The following is a 22,443-nucleotide window of genomic DNA, read 5'->3' on the forward strand; positions in this document are numbered from 1 at the left end:
GATGGGCTAGTGAGTGCCTCGACGAGATTCTCATGTAGATCAGTCTTAAGAAGCTTGACACTTCTAAGTTGAAGTGATACTATAAGTGGTTCCAACTTGAAAGAAAACAGAGAAGGGTGGTTTTTTTAGCTGGTAAGAGTCTGGCACATCTTGAAGTCCCCTACAATCAGGAAAAAAGATCCTTAAAAGATGACTGGTACTACTGATCCTGAACCGTGGTGTTGTCTCCTTGCTCAGTCCAGTAGATACACACACACTATTACTGTCTTCTCAATGTGAGCTCTGATCTGGTGTCCTCTCCATCTTTTTCTCAGACAGCAAGAACAGGTTCTGATATCACAGTATTTTCCTGAGAGTGTAAAAAAGTTGAATTTGGCAAAACATTTTGTGAGGTCCTGTGTTATGTACAAAGTTATTATGTTATAAGTTGACCAGTTAAAATGGTCACCCTTTTCCAAGATGTTTGGTATAACATAGGGACTATATGAGCAGTACTTAATTTTGTGGGTTTTTTTTTATCCTGAAATGTAGATGTTCTCTTTACTCTTTCAGGAATGTACAAGCTCAGAGAAAGGGGAAATTAAATTCTGGCTTTTCCCAGGAAGATAGTAAAAAAATACATCTAAATTAAGTCTTCAACAAAGAAAAGCCAGTTTAAATCATATTAAAAAAAAAACAAAGTGAAAACACCAGTTTTCTCGCTGAGTTTTGCTGATTAATTTTGAAAACAAACTACACATACAGTTTTTGTCAGATACTAGTAGTGGAATGAATCTGATTAATGATAACTACAATCAATTGTACAATTTGCCATTTTTACTACGGTTGAAGAGGTTATGTTTTCACTATAAAATATATTTGTTAGTAAATCTATTTTTGTTTAGCAGAATTATGCCTTGTTATAAATAAGCTATTAATATTATAGTTAATTATTGGCTATTATATATACGAGGGTCGTCCACAAAGTAACCTCTGTTTTGAAATAAAAAATAAACCAGTTTGAGATACAAAAAGTTTATTATATAAATGTTAAAACTACAGATTTTCTCTACTTTTTTTACATATCCACCATACAATTTCAAGCACTTATCATATCTTGTAACAGTTATTGAAATTCCGCCTTTTCAAAAAATCTGCTGCCTGAAAACGTAGCCAACCTGTCACATCGTTTTGAAGCTCTTCATCACTCGCAAACCTCTGAGATGCAAGCCACCACTTCATGTACGGGAAAAGATGAAAATTACTTGGAGCCAAGACCGGGTTGTAGGGGGGGGGGTGGTCAAAAACGTCCCATTTGAACTTTTCCAAAAGTTCTGTTGTTCTTTGAGCTGTATGAGGCGGGCGTTGTCATGGACAAACACACCACCAGATGTCAGAAGACCACGACGCTTGTTTTGAATCGCTCGTCGTAGCCGTTTTAAGGACCACAGTAAGCTGCTGCTGTAATGGTCGTACCACGCTCCATAAATTCAACGAGCAAGTTGCCCTTAGCATCCCACTTTGTTCACCAAGTCATCACTGACGAGAGATGGCCTACCACTCCGGTCTTCATCGTGAACGTTCGTTCTCCCATTTTTAAAAAAACGAACCCATTGACGGACTACACCTTTGCTCATAATGTTTGGGCCATAAACCGCACTCAATTCACGATGAATTTCAGCTGCTGTGTAACTTTTCGACCACAGAAATCTTATTACACCACGCACTTCACACTTGGCGGGATTTTCTATCACGGCGCTCATGGTTTTACGTTGTAACAAAAGAACGCGCGATCGTACGATGCTCTCTCTTGCACAGCTACAAGCGTACTGAACGGCTGCGCACACCGATGTGAGAATGTCGGCGCTACCCCCACTACTTATCGCGCCACACCCAAACGGCGGTTACTTTATGGACGACCCTCGTATTAATATTGTTGTTAATGATTGCAATATTGCAGCTGTATTGGCTTTGTGTAGTGATAGTCAAATCCACAACTTTAAATCTGGGATCCAATTCCAAATTTGTATAAACCTATTCCTGATTTGAAACACATGTTCATATAAAGAAATATATTTACCTTTATCTGAGCAATAATGTGATATACATTTATCCAGAGAGTTACAGGACATCCTGGGTATTTTAATTTTAAAATTTATGGATGAAACCTAATTCATTATGTATGATCAATGGTTAATAAAGGCTCTTTGACTCTCTTTCAACTATTTTTGCTTTTGCCCTTGTTAGAGGCTCTTGGATGTTTTGGTGCACACAAAGATCTACTTTTGGAAAAAAAGGCATGTGTTCACCATGACGTGTACCCTGCTAAGGTTGAAGGAACCTGCAAATTCATACAGAGTAGAGGGCACTAAGGGTCTTTGCTTCGATATTTTCCAGAGGTACAGCTTCCGACCAGTGAGAAAATCTATCCACACAAGTGAGGCAATACCTGAGGCCCTGTGAGTATGGTCTGACCAGATCAATATGAATGTGTTCAAACTTTGAGAATACTGGAGTGAAAGTTCCCAAAGGTATCCAGGTGTGCCGTATTTGTTTGATTTCTGGCAAGCCAAGCACAAGCAAGTCCAGAGTCAGCAATCAGATTCTATTGAAGGCCAGACAAAACATTGTGTCGCTAGTTAAACTGTTGCATTCTCCCAGGATGGGACTAGCTGTGGACAGTTTGAAATACAGCCTTCTGAAAACTTTTGATTATGAAGGGTTAGAAAGTGAAGGTAAAGCAGTCACATTACAGGTGTAGACTCATGCCTGGAGTTGACAATCACTTTAGCTGAAGGTTAGAATCCGGCTTGAGGTACTGCTGTATCTCTTGGGATTGAATGGACCAACAATGTCGCCTCAGTCTGTGCTTACTCGGTTCCGAGGTTTTAGCAGCGTAGAGTGAATAGAGAGGACTTGAGCAATCTCATTGGGGATTGTTTAACACCAACACTGTATTGTATGGCATATGCTAGGAAGCAAGACAATTGGAAGGCCACTTAGTGTTTTGTTCGAAGTATCCTTTAGAACAAGATAGGAGACGAAAGGATGACGATGGGCTAGTGAGTGCCTCGACGAGATTCCCATGTAGATCAGTCTTAAGAAGCTTGACACTTCTAAGTTGAAGTGATACTATAAGTGGTTCCAACTTGAAAGAAAACAGAGAAGGGTGGTTTTTAGCTGGTAAGAGTCTGGCACATCTTGAAGTCCCCTACAATCAGGAAAAAAGATCCTTAAAAGATGACTGGTACTACTGATCCTGAACCGTGGTGTTGTCTCCTTGCTCAGTCCAGTAGATACACACACACTATTACTGTCTTCTCAATGTGAGCTCTGATCTGGTGTCCTCTCCATCCTTTCTCAGACAGCAAGAACAGGTTCTGATATCACAGTATTTTCCTGAGAGTGTAAAAAAGTTGCATTTGGCAAAACATTTTGTGAGGTCCTGTGTTATGTACAAAGTTATTATGTTATAAGTTGACCAGTTAAAATGGTCACCCTTTTCCAAGATGTTTGGTATAACATAGGGACTATATGAGCAGTACTTAATTTTGTGGGTTTTTTTATCCTGAAATGTAGATGTTCTCTTTACTCTTTCAGGAATGTAATTGACGCATATACAGATGGTGAACCTGGTACAAAATTTAGAATTTATTTCTGGACTTCTATTATACTACTCAGTAATGCCAGCAATGTTGTGTTAAAGTATCAACATGAATACAGAGTACAGCTCATACAAATTAGAGTGCAGTCATCTCTATTTTCAGCAGTTTATAGAAAGGTAATGGTAAAAATGTAATTATTTTTAATATGTATATTTCTCATCTAGCCGAAAGTTATTTCTTCCCAATCAGGTATCCTTCTCAACCAGTACCTTCAAGGCCTGGTTGGCAGTGAATAATTATTGTCTTGCTCCTTTATTGTAGATCAAGATTCTCACAAGCCATAATACAGTAGTTCCTGTATTATGGAACTACCATACAGTAGTTCCTGTATGGTAGTTATGGAACTACCATACAGCAGTAGTTTCTTCTGTTTTGAAAACTATACTGCAAATACCAATAAGACAGTATATTCTTCAGATGCTGACCACTGTCTCATTAAGCTCTATTTTGGCCCACTAGACCACAGCTCCAAATGTTAACACAGGCCTGATCAAAGAAATATAAACCCATTACCAAAGCCTTGACTTAACCTTCGTTCAATAGTTTAACCCTTCCCACGCGGCAAACGGATATATCCGTTAGGCCTAATTTTGACCGAAACGCGGTAAACGGATATATCCTTCAAAATCTATTTTGTGTTATTTAATAAATTGTAGTTGCCGTGGAATTCGCTAGAGTTCAAGGGAGTGTTGAATACTTGTTCCGAAACTTCCCTTGTTCTGTTGGCGCGTCGCAGTGGTGGGAGGGCGTGGCTTTGTCCCTCGTGGCGTGATTTAGCCTCAGTCTGCGGTGAACCATTACGCTGTAAACGGATATATCCCGGCACGGCATATTTTAGTGTTTAACGCTGTTTTGCCATATTTCCTTATTTACTGTTCGTGTTCCTGTTGTATTTAGCATTATATTATCTTTTTATTTTGTTGTTATTACTTTATTTGTTGAAAATATTTTTAGAAATTCAAGTAAAAAGGTTGTTTTTTCAATTTTGTGTACATTTTGAAAATTTGTAAAAAAATATAGGGGTCTGATTATTTTGTGATACTGTATTATTTTTTTATTCCTAATAGCCACCACTAACTAAAAAAAATAGAGTTGGTAAAATCTAGAAAAAATTTTAAAGTTAATTACGCGTTATGAGTCAAAATTGAAAGATAAATTCCGCGTGGGAAGGGTTAAGAGTCAGAGTCTTTAGTAACCATGATCATAAGTTATTAATGAAGTATTTTTTTCCATAAATGTCAAAATTAAAATGCATATAAAACTATATTATCCTAATTAAAATCAACAGTAATCTCACAAATAAAGAATTCTTTTATAGTGTCAAATGGAGTCTAAAGCAACAAGCCGTACATTCTAGTTCTAAACATACTTTTATGTGCTTTTAGTTCTAACAGGCAGTCATAATTTGTTGAAAAAAGTGTATACCGTACAGTTTGTGTTATTTGATAGTCTTTGTTAATCTATGCATTGGGATATTAATTTGGATTTTCCCATGTGTATTATGACTATTTATGTTTTCTCTGACGATAAGTTCATCTGAGTTGTTTTTATTCACCATTAAAGTTCACCATAGTTAGCACCTGAAGTTTAATGAACAAGAGGTGACAATGCCCCACAGGGCCAGCCCAACACACTGTGTGAATTACTTTTTTTAAATCAATAAAATGCCACTGAGTAAAGAGGAATGTCATCACAAAAGACCTCCAAAGAATGATAATTTTTAGCTGAAACCATTTAATTTGAGTCATTTGCTTATAAGACCAATTAAGTTTTACTGGTATTTATATTTTTAAATATTGACAGCATTCCTTGAATGTAGCATAAAAACAACATGGGTCCTAGTATTGAGCCTTGGGGCACATTATATTTAACTGTTAAATATTTGTATTTGTGTTTAATTAGTTGACTTCCATGTGGGAACCTAATTTCAATATATTGAATATTGTTTGATAGGTAGAAAACCAGTTAAAAGAATTTTTTGAAATACCCAAGAGTTTAGTTTGTTTTTATTTATTTCATGGGATATACTGTAAAATGCTTTAGACAGATAAAATACTACTAATCTATCACATTTATCAATTTAATTTATTATAGATTCCAAAGACCAATCATTTGGTAGTTGTAGATTTATTTCTACAACCATGTTTTGTCAAATAGATTCTTTCTTCTAAAAGATTCACAATCGAATAAACATTCCTCTCTCATAGATTTTTGAGATAGCTGACATCAGTTGTTGATTTCTATCCCTCTTTTTAATAATTTGAAGTACTTTGGAAGAAATGTTTAAGCTTTCAGGAAAGTGTCCAGTTACAAGAGAATGATTTATTAAGTGGACTAATGGTTTTAATAAGGATTCACGTTCATGTTTGATTAGTTTAATGGGAACATCATCATGACCACTTCATTCTTTATTTTTTAGGGATTAACTCATTAATTTCATTTCATTTTCTTTCACTGGTAGGCATCTAAAAATTAGTGTTATTATATGTTTATTTGATTCATTTATACCATGGTCCATTAACTGTATATGTAGGTGCTGATTAACAATATCTTCAATTTCATTATGAAAATAGTTATAGAATTGATTATAAATTTGTGTTGGATCAATAATAGTAACATTAAGTCCCTATTGATTATTTACCATGTTATCTTTCTCATATTCTCTATTCTCACTTCTCTCACTGCCTGTACATTGTTATTTAGTTCTAATTTACCAAATAATTAAGGTTGTTTTCTTAAATTTCAACCACAAAACTTTCATATTTGTGTACTTTCAATCTCAATTTTATAGTTCCTTTTGACAATTGTGAACAACATGCTTCCTGTTTTTTTGACTATACCTCATGCATGTAAATCTGTGCCTTATGGGTAATAAAGACTGATTCTTGATTCTATTACAAGACATTTATTTTTGTATTAACATAAAACACTTTCTTAACTTTGGTTATTTTTATAATTTTTGTTCCATATCTTGCATTAATTCCACAATACAATATTACCATTACATTTAGCTAGTTTCATTAAAATTAAAATGACATTATGTTTTGCTGCCAAGTCTTTATTAATCCAATTATATTCATTTCCCTTCAGGTATTTTTACCTTTCTCAAAGTAAAAATTAAATTAAAGTTACACTGATAAATTAAAGTTAAACACATTGTACTTACAGTCTCCATTAGAAAAGTATATGTTTGACCAATTCTCCTATAGTAAAAATATCTTAAAAATAAACATAAAATAAAAATTATATAATACCAATGATTGTAAGGGTATTCAAGCAAATGTAACCCTAGTTTTTGTGGAAGGCACCAGTTGATCAGACATTCTCAAACTAAAAAGGCTTACTTTTTAAATAGAAATTTAGTATCTATTTGGGTCTCAACTGCATTTAATCCAAAATTAATTATCTTTATAAAAATTTGAATAAGAATTTTTAAAGAGGTACAAAGAGGTAAAGAGAACAATCACACATAAGAAATTTTCAGATAAACCACTTTTTTATTCAAATTACAAAATTACTCAAATGGTTTCAAAATTGTAATTCTAATGTAAACCTTAATTATATTATTTGATCGTTACAACATTTTATCTAATAATTTAATCTGAATGGGAAGAAAACAAAAATAGACAAATGATTGTTTTGAATATGTGACAGATTTTAAAGATGTCATCAACTGCACAGAGAGAGAGAACTGTCGGAGACATAGTGAACCTTATGGCTGTAGATGTTGCACAGATCTTGAACATAATCTCATATGTGCATGACCTGTGGTTTGTCCCCGTGCAAGTCTCCACTGCTTTCTACTTTCTCTTCAGTACATTAGGTAAACAAAATCTTTTTCTAAAAAAACTGTATATCTCATTCAAATTTCTACGTATTATTTACAAGGCGTGTCTGGAAAGATATTAGCCTGGTGTTTTCGCCTGAAGAATATTCACTTTTGCAGTGATCTCTCTAAAAGTATTCCACAAATCAGTACCAGAATCAGAATCAGAAGTTTTATTGGCCATTAAGTATTCCAAAGATTACAATAGGCTTCGTCAAAATAACATTATTTTTCAGTGTAATTCTAGTGATATAGTATAAATATATACTAGTTTCCAGTCATATCTATTATAATAAATATATAATAAATACTTAATTCTACTCAAATAAATAAAACATAACAACACACAGAGACATGGAGTTAAAATCTAAAATTTAAAATAAATATAATAAATTATGGAGTATCCTTATATATATATTTGTTATTTACAACATATCACATTTCATATACTCCTCAACACTGTAAAATTCCTTAAGCTTAAGCCACTCTGACATGTTTGATTTAAATTGTTTAAAAGGTAAAGCTCTAACAAAAAGAGGAAGCTTATTAAATAGTTTTAACTGCTGGTATTTATGGCTTTTATAATATTTATCTAGCCTTATATTAGGAGTTCTTAGATTATCTTTTGATCTGGTATCATACTCATGGAGTGTACATTGTGTTTCAAATCTATCTTCATTTTCTTTTACATATATTAGGTTATAAAAAATATAAATACATGCCAAGGTCATAATTTTAAGCCTAGAAAAATGTTGTCTGCAAGACTCTTGGTATGATAATCCAGCTAATATTCTAATTGCTTTTTTTCTGCCAGACAAAAACGTTTTTTGCTGTACTGGAATTACCCCACAGTCGAATGCCGTAACACAAGTGGCTATGAAATAAGCCGTTGTACGTCATTATAAGTGTTTCTAAGTTTACACAGTACTTCAATTTTCTTAGCAGGAAAATTACCCTAGATAATTTTTTACAGAGATTATCAATATGTACATTCCAGCACAGTTTACTATCTAGATAGAAGCCAAGTAGTTTTACAGGTTTGAATAAACTATCATCAGTCAAATGGTTTTTAAGTGTGAATATTATATTTTCAGTTTTGTTTTCATTTATTAAAAGGCTATTTGCAGAATACCAAGCTTTAGCTCGTTCTAGGGATGTATTTAATTGCAACATTACATTGGCAATATTCCCATCTGCACTAACCAGTGTGGTGTCATCTGCGTATAGTACAGATAGACAAGGTATATTTACACTAAAGTCATTTACATAGATTAAAAAAAGAAATGGCCCCAATACAGATCCTTGAGGGACACCAGCTATGACATTTAAATACTCAGATTGAGAATCATTGACTTTAACAACCTGCTTTCTATTGGTTAGATAACTTTCTAACAGACTTAACTCCACATTCTTAATGCCATAATATTCTAGTTTTCTACATAATATACTATGGGACACATTGTCAAAAGCTTTGCTCAAGTCAATCAGACTAGAACCTATAACTAACTTGTCTTCAAAACCTTTTAAAATTACATCAATCATAGTTTCCACAGCCATTGCAGTGGAGAGTTTAGGCCTAAATCCATATTGATGGTCATATAGCAATGAATTATTTACAAAATAATTATGCAACTGAGACAACAAACAAGATTCAATTATTTTACTGAAAACAGGCACAATTGCAATGGGTCGGTAATTCTCTGGTAAATTTCTGTTACCTTTTTTAAAAACTGGGGTGACTTTAGCTGATTTTAGACAATCTGGAAACTGACCTTTAAACATAGTTAAATTTATCAAGTAAGTAAGAGGCACTATTATAACATTAATTATATGCTTTATTACAAAGTTTGAGAGCCCGTAAATATCCTCACTGCGTGTATTATTTAACCTATTAACAATAAATTTGACCAAACTACCATCAATCGTGTTCCACTTAAAATTCAAATTCTCTTTATCAGGGAGAGGAAAATTATTCAAAAAATCATTGTGAGTTAAACCATTTACAGAATTTATGGTGTTGTTAGTTAATGATACATTAACAAAATAACTGTTTAACTCTCCTGGCAAGAGTGGTATATTTTTTGAGATATTTGATTTCTTAACTCCAGATTCATTTCTTACAATATTCCATGCCATTTTACATTTATTTGGAGCATTTGATATTAAATAATTATTTACAGAAATTTTTTCTTCAGAAATAGTCTTATTGTAAATTTTCCTATATCTCTTATATCTATCCTTATCAACGGTATTACAACTTTTCTTCCACTTATCATATAAAATTAACAAGTAAGCTCTCATATTTTGTAGTTGAGGTGTGAACCATCTTTTATAACGTTGTCTTGAATTGCCCTTGCCTTTTGCACTGACTATTGGACAGTTGTTATTTAAAATATTAGACACAATATTTACAAAGAATTCAAATGCTAAATTCACATCACTTACAAGATACAAAGGAGTCCAGTCTGTGTCATTTTTTAAACTTTCAGTAAGGCTAAACAATCGTTCCCTTGTAAGAAGTCGTGTTGATTGTATGTCATTACATTGTTTTGGCCTAACTTTATTTAAGTCAAACTCAACCAAGACCCCAGCATGGTCTGATACTATATCCTGGTTAATGAGAGAACAACAATATAGCTCCTGTTTGACATTTGTATAGACATTATCAAGACAGGAATAGTTTCTGGTTGGCTGCTCATTCACATAATATAGGTTAGTAGACCTAAGAACATTAAAAAAATACTGTACATAGGGCCTATTTGGTTTTAAAATATCTACATTTACATCCCCACATAAAGCAAAATGTGTGTGTGTGGTCTATCCATTAAATCCAATATTAAGCGTTCTAAATTGTTTATAAAATTATTAAAATCTGAGTCTGGAGTTCTATATACATTTAATAAAATAAAATTAAAGTCTAACAGTAAAATAGCAGATGCTTCACATAAATAATTAATACTATACTTAGATACATTTATACTTTCATATTTCAAGCTACAATCTACCATTATTGATGAGCCTCCCCGAGTAAGAGGTGGTTTCCTACTGAAACTAGATGCCACAATAAAACCTTCTGGGACATACAGAGTAATTTCATCCTCGTGTAACCAGTGCTCATTAATACACAGCACATCAATATTGTTAATATTCAAAATTACTTCAAGTTGCCCTATTTTGTTTCTTATTGACTGTATGTTTATAGTCAAGACATTTAGCTTACTTCTACACTTAAATTCTAAAGAGGATGTTGCACCGAAGGCAGAAGTCCGTTTCCCGATGGTGTAGCAGAGTCAGTTGCCGGTGTGGTGATATGCAAAAATGTTGGTGATACAATCCCAGACGCGACTGGCACCCCCTCAGCACTTACAAGAGGTGTTGATGGTGATGCTGCAGCCCTCTCGTCCGCAGGTGTAGAAGGGCGAGTGAGTGGTGATATGGTCTCTGCCGCAGCCGCAGTACTTAACTATCAGCGCTCCGGAGTATATATTCTTCCAGATATATTTCACCCCTTTTCTCTCTCTGTTTTTAAATGTACTAATTATCTCATCATGAAGAGGAAAGATTTCTATCCTCAATACGTTGTGTTATACATTTCATAACATACTAGCAGTTATCCGCTGCTTCACCCTCAATTTCGTGGGCTGTCCACGTGTATGAGAACCTCCGGTTCGAGTGAATTATATTTCCGACGCCAATGTTGAGTTTGCCTTTGCCCCGATTAAGAAAATCTGTCAAATAGTGTATATGTATTGCCACTCTAATGTGTGTGTGTGTATATATATATATATATATATATATTATATATATATATATATTTATAGCTTAAAACAATATGAATAACAAATTAAGATTTATATTTATTAGTTAATATTTATTTATGTAAATAATGTATACAATATACATGTATACAATGTATGTAAGTATGTTTTAGAATAGTATTAGTGCAAAAAGGACAGTCACAATAAATCTATTGCCACTGCATCATCAACACTACAAATACAAGTAACTCTGGCCATGGGAGGTGACTTTTTCACTGCCTGCAACGGGTAAAGCTATAGTAATCTGTATTTTTAATGCAAACTAGCAATATTTTTTATGATGGTCGTATTATTTGTACTTTTGTATTACTTCTCAGATGTTTATAAGATAAGGATAGTATAATAGACTTGTGAAAAAGTTAAAACAAAAGATTTCTGTCTATGGATTAATGTTTACTAATTAATAGATAACACTGTTTTAGTTGTATTTACTTAGTGAGAAAGCTGAAGTATTTATTACTTTAGCACCAACTTTGAAAATGAGCTTAATTTACTTTTAGGTTATATTAAATTATTTTGTGTGTGTTTTATTATAAAATATATTGATGAGGACTGTTTGACTCATTTATACATTTGCTTTGTTTATGTTATGAACATAATATTGACTGACATATATTTTGGCTAACGTAAGAAGGGATATAACCTGATTTTTAAATTATTTCAATCCTTTCACTTTAACCTAATTTAAAGCACATGTATAAAACATGTTTGTATTTCTGTCAAAAGGGCCTACAGTACTAATAGGAGTTATAATCTTGGTAGTGTCACTAGTCTTGTACACTGTTCTTGCAAAAATTATAAGAAGAGTACAATCTGAACAAATGAAACTGAAAGATCAAAGAATAAAAATGATTTATGAAATTATTGCTGGTATTATGGTGAGTAATTATTTAAGAATAATATAATAGAGTCTAAATGTACAAGCAATAGATCACATATCAGTTTTTCAGATACTTGCTTAGAATTACTACTTCCCAATATGTTATCCAGTATCTATGTAAAACCAGGTTTTGATCAGCAAAATAACAAATTTGAGGTTGTAAAAAATGATATACTTGTATTTATACTGCCCCCATAAGAATAAAAACCCTAACTCCAAGAAACAAAACTGTTCAGGAAATGAGGATTACTAATTTTTTTACCTGCATTAACATTTTAGCACTTTAAAAAAAAGGTTTATGCTAAAATGTTATTGATAGACCTACAAAATATTTATGTTGATGTGAAATTTCATTGATTAATTTTTTTTATAGAAAAAGTGGAGTTAGGGCTTTTTTATGTCACAGTTTGTTTTGGCCTGAAAGCGCAGCCCTTGAAAAGCCCTAACTCCTTCTATGGGAGTTAGGGCTTTTCATCGTCAAAATGGACTTGTTTTAGTTGTGACACCTAATTGGCATAATCATATTTTTAAATGTTCCTTAGTGTTAAAACTGCAGTTTAAGAAAACAAACCAACATGTAATGTTATTTTATTAGATTTTACTCAAATAAAACAATTGAACAAGTACAAAACAAAGTATTTATCAAGTAAAAGTTTATTTTTAAATTTAAAAGCTTGTAAAAAACAATATATTCCTTTAATCAAGGATCAATTTTAATTTGTAAGCTTATTACTAGAAATAAGAAACCTATCTCGTTATATTTGTTGACATTCATAAATTTAAAACAGTAAAGTTAACAAGTACATACAAATATTTCAACAATTTACAAACTTGTAAAAATAAGTTACTTTAAAATGAGAAAAAAGTGTTAAATTGTAGGCTGCCTACTACTAGAAAAAACTAAATATACATTGTATGTTTTAGACATGACTTAAATAAAAAAGAATTAGAAGTAATCTATGCACAAAACAAAGTTTGTTCTGGCACAAAGTCATTAGAATAGTTTAACCCTGGAACCATACACCTCAATTTTTGTCACACTAACCGTACACTGGGGTACTGTGTGCCCCAAAAATTAAAAAATATTTTTTTTCATATTAAGTAAATTCTTTTTTATTAAAAACACATCTTATTGGTTTACAAGTTTTCGAACAATGAAACAAAAAATATATTGATACAATTTTAAGTATATTTTCAAGGCTGTAAAACATACATACGAGAAAAAGTTACATTTGTATGAAGGTTTAGTTTAGATCCCTGAACTTTCAAGTTTTTTTCTAGTTTTCACTCCTGCAATCAACACAAACAGAATCAGAATGTGTTTTGCAAGTAAACTGCTTACACTCATCACATAAGTTGGTGGTTTTTGTGTCTTTGCTCCGGGGACAAATGCTGCACCTTCCGGCCTTACGGTTGACAGGTGCTGGCTTGACTGGCACTTGCACACCAAGTTGTTCCGCAATGGAAAGCCTAATCCCTCTTCGAATTGATGTGTTTTTGCAGCCGCTGTACCATCCAAGGCCTCATGAGGTCTTCTGCCAGAGTAAACAAGAATGTAAGTCTAGACATTGGGGTCTGGTTTGACTTCATATAGGTATTCTCTTTGTAAATAATGTAGGAGTTCAAACCAATACTATTTAACATTCCATAAAATATGCACATAGGCCATCTCCTCGTTTTCCTGCTGCATGAGTACTGAGCAGACATTTGATCCAGTACATCAACCCCTCCTTTCGTACAGTTATAAAAGTGAATCATTTCTGGCAAAAGTGGTACCTTTCTGTAAGCTGGAACCTTGGTGCATGTTAGATAGGAGAAGCACGATTTTATTTTTCTTTGCTGCATAAGACACCATTGTTAGTTGTTTGTCAAACAAAAACAGTGATGTTTCCGCTGGTCTGTTTTTCAACATTTCTGGTGGAATGTGTGGTTTATATCTTTCGTAAAGTTCCAACCATTGTAATATTATGCTTTTCGAGCATCTCGTTGAAAAGTGGTACCGAAGAAAAACCAATTATCAACGGTTATATTTCGGTTACTACCTTTAATGGGATCCGACAACTTTTCCACAAAAAATGTTTGCTTGGGGTTTTCCTTCAGTATCCATTTTTTTTTCCCAATATAAGGAATGGCATTAATCAAATACCCCATTTGTATTACATAACATTACAATTTTTATACCATATTTGGCAGGCTTATTTGGGATATACATACGAAATTGGCAGTTACCCCTGAAAGCTAGCAACTGTTCATCAATTGTGCAATACGCTCCAGGAGTGTAGAGCTCTTTGCAGTGCTGAATAAATATATCCCAAATTTCTCGGATTGCAGCAAAAGGATCCAGCTCTTTTCTCGCATCTCGAGTAGTCTTTTCATCGAACCTCAAACAATTGATTAAGAATTCAAATCTACGAAGAGGCATGACAGTTTTGGTTATGCGAAGTCCTCTTGATTCATGCCAAAGAATTTCGATTGAGTGTGGTTTTGTTTTTGAGCACCAAAATAAATCACAAGTCCTAATAAGGCTCTTATCTCGACTGGACACGTTTCTCCGGTACAACTTTGATTGTTTGTATTGTAAATTTTTGATCTCTAATCTCCTGGTTAGTAATGATAAACTATCTTATTTATAATAGTTTCATCCAAAAATAGGTCAAATACCTGAGTAGGATTTGTGACTCCCCTAGCAGCTCCTTCTGGACGAGATCTAAATAAAATTATATTTCTTCTTGGCGTTCTCCCCAAACTCTTGTAGATGGTTTTGTAGACCAGCGATGTTTATTTTTTCCCAAAAGTTGTTTTTTTTTTAGTTGGATTACATTTTGTTGCTGATCATGAGAGAACTGTTACCTCTTATGTCTGCGTCATCTTCATCATCTTCTGACAGAACCTGTGCTGAAGTTGTGGGTACAGGCTCAACACTTTCTTCAAAACTTCGTCTCGCCCTTTTTTTCTTATGCAGAATTTCTGACACTTCTTCCTCTTTGTCACTTTCAGTTGGTAAATACTCATCCTCCGATGCATCAGGCGAAAACAAATCTGATAAGACATCGTCATCTTCTACATAGTCCAGTTCATTCTCATAATCAGGTTGATCTTCAAATACATCAAGCTGATCGGTCTCAGATGATCGAAGTAATTCATTTAAAATGTCTTCATCATCTTGCAGGTTATCCATGATTATTTAAACACACAAAAACAAAAAATAACAGACATAAAACAAAATAACTAAAATATGTACACCTGTGGATAAAGTAACACTAACCGTACACTGGGGAACTGAGTGCCCCAAACATGAACTGTAGACAAACAGCGATGAGTCACGCACACGGCAAAACAATGCAACTGACTGGTCGCCACAAACAAGCAAAAGTCATGGAGTATGGTGGCGCTGCGCGTTGCCAACATAAAACTACAGCAAAATGAAAAATCCCTGGGGCACTCAGTACCCCGGTGTACGGTTCCAGGGTTAACTTGTAGACCTATTACACAGTTAAGAGATGCTGGTGATAAATAAGTCCCCACTTACCTTAACTTTAAACAGTAATAATAATAAGATTAGCTGAAAACAAAAAACACTTCTGCCATTTATAGAATTGATCACTATCTTACTTTAACTTTTGGCATTAACTTTTGGAAATTAGTTTTTACCTACCTTTCCTAAATTAGCTTTTTTCAACACATTTAACAAAGTCCTGGAAATCATAGACCTTTCCACTGTGTTTCATGTTCCATTTTTGCAAAATCAACAATTACAACTTTAAAAAATAAATTACCTGAAGTGCAGTAGAAAAAAAATCAGGCTATTTGACACAATATAATTTAAAACACTGTAACCGAATAACTAAATTATAACCAAAACACACGTTCATGACACAATAACTTGATAGGTTGTTGTTACTAAGTGAGAACAGCTGCAACAACAAAAACTCTAGCCTAGTCATGCTGTTATGTTTGATGAAAGAAGGCCCTAATTCCAGGAAATCTCCTACTTAGTCTTATGAGAGAAGGCCCCAAGTTCCTTGATGCTCTTGGGTGGACTATTGAACCATAAGTCTAAAGGCCCTAATTGCAACTGCCTATGCACTTAGGGTGTTTTTAAACATTTAATTGTTACATAGGGCCATCTTATGTCAAAAACCACGACATTTCGGAGTTAGGGGCCCAATATAAATTGTAGTAATAGTAACCATGGAGTTGAATTTAGGGCCTTTTTATGTCATAAAAAGACGTATTTTATCCCAGTAAACCGAAAACAACAAAAAAAAGTCAATTTAAAAAATTTTGGAGTTAGGGCCTTTTAACTTATGGGGGCAGTATACTTCTTGGTTTATAAAGTCTTTTTTTACGTAAGGTTTTTTAGTTCCTGCACAAACGTTTCTTATTACAAACTATATTATTTACCAATAAGTATTTTTCTAAAATTTGCGTTACACAATGTATTAAAGTAAACAAATACTTGTTCATACAAAACATAAACTGATTCCGTAAGTGCACTTCATGGTGTATAAATTACACAATGTGTAATTGGCAAACATCCACAAAAATACAATGAAGCAAATAAAATAAAAACAATTGTGAATAAAAAGAATATAGAAGGCAGCCATAGTCTCCTATATTTAACCTAGATAGTGACAGTTTAAAATTACACACCATTTACATATTTTGTCTTATTATTTGTGGGGATATTTTTTTCTAAAAGATATTGGGAACTTAAACAACGAACATATATTATACATTAGTTTAGTATATATTATGTCCTTTGACTGTATGGTGAAAATTTGCTAAAATGTATATAAATAAAACTTAAGATGAATAATCTTGATTGTAAGCATGTAATTACACAATTTATGTCACATAAGTATTTTTTGTACACATTTCATAACCTACAGTAATTAGCATTAAAACAAAAATTGTAATTATTTGATGTTATTAATATTTTGTTCATGCATGGTTTTTCAGATGGTGAAAATGAGTGTTTGGGAATCTGGATTTGAGAAAATTGTATTAAATATACGAAAGAAAGAGACATTTAAGCTTAAGCTTATAGCATTTCTTCAAGCACTATCTTCTTTCATTTCGTTATGTACCATATTTTTGGTAATGCTTTTTTATTATTCTAGTTATGTAGGATTTTGCACTGAACATGATTTATGAGTATTATTAACTATTCAGTAAGTTATTCTGATATTAGAGTAAATTTTGAATTTAGTGTCGCTTTCTTTCGCCTCATTATTTGAAATACATATTATATACCTAGAAAAGTGTGAATTAGTAAATAACTGAAAGTACAAATTTGAACTTACATTAGCATTTTATTTTTTTATACTCATTAAACAGTATAGCTTTGTTTAAGGCTTATTAATGCAAAATTTTCCTTTCCCTATGTTATTATATAACTATGTAAATCACTGGTCAATAAAGAGCATTCCGTTCTAACAGTTGTGTAAAAATTAGCCTCCTCAGATAATAATAAATCTTCAATTGATATTTTGAAATTACAGACACATATAAAAACTACCTTTTTTGATTGGCCAGAAGTGATATTTTAATGTTAGTGTTTAAAAAAATGTAAAAATAATAATTTGATTTGCAGATGATTTTTGCAGTTTATTGGATGTACCTCAGTACACATGTTCCTGAAAATATTCCTGCAACGGTTATTCTGTTAGTTCAGACATTTTTATTTCTGTGGGATTCATCTATAAGTTTTACCAATTTTATTACGCATTTTCCTCAGGTATGTATCATTAAAGTTCTGTTTGAATTTAGGTTTCTTAGTTATTATAAGACAAAAGACCTGAATTTTTGTAAGAATTTTATATTTTTGTATATGTTTTATAATGTCACTGATATCACAATCAAAGTTGTCATTGCCTGAGTTAATATAAAACTAAAAAAACTCACTTTAAACACAGATACAATCACTATTTCTAAGAAATGCAACTCCTACTAATCACAACTTGACACAGGAACAAAGCTTAAGCGTCTTTTCAGTACGGAAAGAGTGCCGGTGCAACACCTGAGACCGGCACTCTTTCCGTACTGAAAAATGTGCTAGCAATCAGTCCAAAATGGTTGCAACCTATGTTGCTACAAAAATCAGTTTCAGATCGGTAACAGGAAGCCAAAAACAATAAATGAAGTGCAACTGTTGTCTGATGTTCAGTAAACATTATAGTGCATTTTATAACTGGTTTTATAAACTACAGTTCACGATAAAAAACAAAAACTTCAATTACAAGATGTTCCATTATACGTGTTTTGAGCAAAAGTTTACTGTGTGAGATTACCTGTAATATTCTTGATGTTAATATATTAAGCACATTTACACTTTGAAACTTGTAATCCAATTATTATACCAATGTTTACTGTATACTGGAATAATATAGTATTACCATTAATATTTCCAATTAAATTAAAGTTAAGTATCTGTAATATGTTTGAGAAGGTTTAATATATTAAACACATTTACACTTTGAAACTTCTAATCCAATCATTGTACCAATGTTTTACTGGAATAATATAGTGTTACTATTAATATTTCCAATTATATTAAAGTTAAATTATGAAATAAGTCAGTTAAACAAAAAAATTTGTGTATAAAAATTAACTTTATGAAAAGGTATATTTTCTTTGAATAAGATGTTTTATAATCTCTAAGTTGTGTTTTTGTATGGATTCATGTACATTCTTTAAAATAATTTATTGTCATTGTTATGCCTTTAATATTTTTATTGCTTCTTTTACTTTTTGTAATGGTATGAGCTTTTGTTTGCAGTTTTGTGTTTCCTTGAGAAGGGTTAATGATTTATTGAACTCTGTTAATTTCCAACCATGCAGTGAGGAGCACAACTTATCTATCGGTGAGACATTTGACAGTTTATTTAATATCACATTATTTATTTAAGTGAATCTGTTGGTAACATTCTTCTGTTGAATTTTTGTATTGATGATTTTTAGTTTGTGGGCATTATAAGCAGTGATTTTATAAGCTAATCTATATTATTTGTTCAGGAAATGCAATAGACATACAGAATGGAGTGTTTTCTTGGCAAGATTCAGAAAATGGAGTGACATTGGCTAACATAAGTTTAACAGTGAAAGAAGGGTTTCTTGTGGTTGTTGTTGGCAGATCAGGTTCAGGCAAGAGTTCTCTCCTCTCAGCCATCCTGGGAGAGATGTACAAGATTAGTGGTGAAATCTATGCTAAGGTAACTCTCAGTGCCTCCATATGTTATTTGCAAGTTTGGTAGTTATGATTGTGTCTTATTTACAACAGTTCAGTTATTGCAATAATTTTTACCCAAAGAGTGAATTTTTAACTCTTGTTATAGAATATAGTTTTTTTAAAAATTAATAATCCATCTATTCATTGATCAATAGATGTTGATATGCACTTGATCAACAATATTTCCTGTGTTCTAAAACTCACTAAAATTTAAAACATCACATACACATTACATACACGTCACATACACGTCATATACACATCACATACCATACACATCACATACACGTCATATACACATCACATACCATACACATCACATACACACCACATACAAATCACCAATGAATACAAATTGTAAATTATAAGTGGACAGGAGTAATAGTTTAAGATTGGAAAGAACTATTTTTCATTCAGAAATTCTGAAACTAAACACGTGGTGTGATTAACTTCCATCTTATAATTTCTTAAACTTTGTGTGTTCCTAAAATATTAAAAAAACTACTACCAAGCCTATGTAAAAAGTATAACTATTTTAATGAAATATGAAGTAATTGTTATTGAAATACAATATTAGGATTAGTGAATTTTAATTTAAAATAATAGGAATATGTATGTATCTAGTCTTTAATATTACAATTTCCTAAATTAATAACTTAAGTTACTTGTGTAAGATTCTTACCAAAACGTCTCTTACTACTTTAATCTGATTATTTATATTCTTCACCAAGTTGCAAGTGCATTGGTTTTGTATATTTTCTGCAGCTAATGTTCAAAGTCTAAGTCAAAGTCAGTGAAAGTCGAAAATTCTTTATTTACAATTTCGTTAAGAAATGTAATGGTGTTAAAATTGCATAGTAGGTATTTTTCTTGGTCTTGCTTTACATTGCTTATGAGTTTTTCGTTGTAGTGAAGAATTCTTCCAGTGTGTAAAGTGGTCTTTCCATCAGCCAGTCATGCAGTTGTTTCTTGAGTTTCGTAGAGCTGAGGTTCTTCATGGATTCAGGTAGTGCATTATATGTAGTTTGCATCCCATGACATGGGATTGTATGATGGCTTCTTGCTGTATTGTGCGGAGTGGTGAATTGGAAGGATGTAGTCTTTGGCTCGTCTTGTATTATAACTGTGAACATTTCTCCTCGGTTGTAATCCTGTTGGTATGTGTAGATAATCACAGTGTGTATGTATAGACAGACCACTGTTAGGATTCCCAAAGATTTGAAAGATTCTCTGCAACTCTCTGTTGGTGTGAGATGTGCAAGTATTCTGATGGCTTTCTTTTGTAGGATTAAAATTCTGTCCAAGTTTTGCTTGATTGTACCGCCCCATACTGATAATCCATATCTGATGTGAGATTCCACAAGTGCATAGTAGGCTGTTTTTGCCATATCCAGCCCTCCAACTCACATCAGTCTTCTCTCCACAAAAATGCTTGACCCTATCTTCTTACTTAGGTTATTAGTGTGGTTGGTCCAGGATGGATCTGATTCTATAGTGATTCCCAGTAGTTTGGTTTCACTTTCAACCCGATAGCTAGGTTCCATGCAAGATAAACTCCACAAGATCATATATTAGAATTACTTAACACTTGTTCACTTGTTTTCAATTTTTGTGTGAAACCGAGCATTAAATGTTTCTGTTCCCTCAGCTTAGATGAAAGCTAGTTTTGCTTAAAAGCATGCATCTGTTCCTCTTCATGTGTCTATGTGAACCTCTTAGTGCAGGTGGCCTCACGTGTAAAATCGTGATACTTTGAAGCATTATCAGGATACTCATAATATGTAATCTTACATTTAATTTCAGCCATTTTTATTTTGTCTTAAATTTGCTTATGAATATTTTAGAAATAATTTTAAATCTGGCTTTATTCACTTAGTGTTTTATATACTACCTTCCTTACCTTCCATGTTTTACACTTAAGAACTTTTGTTACAACTAGAATCCAATTTGGACATATTCCCAAAAACTACTACCACTCATGTAAGAATAGTGAAAGTAAATGTGTTCTTTAGTTTGTATTATTTATCACAACATAGCAGATTGGTACATGGTACAATATGTTCTGAGGTAGGTGGAGACAACATATAATGGTAGAAAAGGTTGCTTTGTTTCTGTACAATTTCAGGTAATCGATTCCTTTTAACAATTTCTCAAAGATTTGGTCTATACTATCGAAACTTCTATACCTTTAATATACAAAATATGTTGGTGGGTTTTAATCCCCCAGGCTCATATCCTGGGTATGCCACTGCCTTATGGATATCCAGTACACATTTCATCTTTACCAATGTCCTCTTCACTTGAGTGGTCCTCAATATACTACTGATTGTTTGTTGCTAGTAGTTTGATACATCAGTGGTTGCCAAACTAAGTAGTGATTTCTGGAATAATTGTTTGATGAAAGATGTTTTAATGTTATATAGTATGAAAGGTATTTTCAAGTGTTCTTTGTAAATATGTAAATAATTCTTCTTAGTTTACCAAGAATATTTTTTTAAATGTTTTTGGATCTAATCTTCAGGAGCAAAAAGCATATGTGCCTCAGCAGGCCTGGATCCAGAATAGAACTATCCGAGACAATATCCTGTTCGGCCTGCCTCACAATCCGATCCTCTACCACAGTGTGTTACTAGCCTGTGCTCTTAACCAGGACTTGGACTTACTGCCAGGTGGAGACATGACTGAAATCGGTGAACAGGTATAATTCCTATTTTTACTGTACAATGTTACTTTTTCAATTTCTATGAATTAGTTCATTTATTAAATGAATTCACAATTATCAGTTGTCATTGTGCTAAACATTATGATTTTTCCTTCAGATTTATAGCAAAGTATGTATTGAAATAAAATTGTTAAATAAAAGGACCGTTTTTCAACCTTCTATCTCACGCCATGACGGCCAGACATGTGGTAGGTTGGCGGTGTGGGCTGTAGTCGATCTCGCATATTCCCCATTACATTTGTCCCTGTTAAGTTCAAGTAGTCAGTTTACCCTGAGCTGCAGTTGCATATATGTGGCCGCTAATATTTATTCCCCTGCCAAA

General features: G+C 32.9%; 1 protein-coding gene across 4 annotated transcripts in view; it reads left to right on the plus strand.

Annotated features, from left to right (window-relative positions):
- Positions 1-22,443, plus strand: part of LOC124356854 (ATP-binding cassette sub-family C member 3-like) — a 77,758-nt gene that overhangs the window by 14,288 nt on the left and 41,027 nt on the right. For 3 of the 4 annotated variants that reach the window (XM_046808114.1, XM_046808116.1, XM_046808115.1), the window contains exons 6-13: positions 3,580-3,760; positions 7,299-7,467; positions 12,015-12,166; positions 17,131-17,268; positions 17,765-17,908; positions 18,950-19,034; positions 19,186-19,382; positions 21,921-22,097. In XM_046808114.1, coding sequence (XP_046664070.1) covers positions 3,580-3,760; positions 7,299-7,467; positions 12,015-12,166; positions 17,131-17,268; positions 17,765-17,908; positions 18,950-19,034; positions 19,186-19,382; positions 21,921-22,097 — 1,243 coding nt within the window. The remainder of the gene's footprint in view (positions 1-3,579; positions 3,761-7,298; positions 7,468-12,014; positions 12,167-17,130; positions 17,269-17,764; positions 17,909-18,949; positions 19,035-19,185; positions 19,383-21,920; positions 22,098-22,443) is intronic. The other variant, XM_046808117.1, reaches the window with a different exon arrangement.

Source organism: Homalodisca vitripennis, chromosome 3, assembly GCF_021130785.1.
Source record: "Homalodisca vitripennis isolate AUS2020 chromosome 3, UT_GWSS_2.1, whole genome shotgun sequence".
Classification (NCBI taxonomy): domain Eukaryota; kingdom Metazoa; phylum Arthropoda; class Insecta; order Hemiptera; family Cicadellidae; genus Homalodisca; species Homalodisca vitripennis.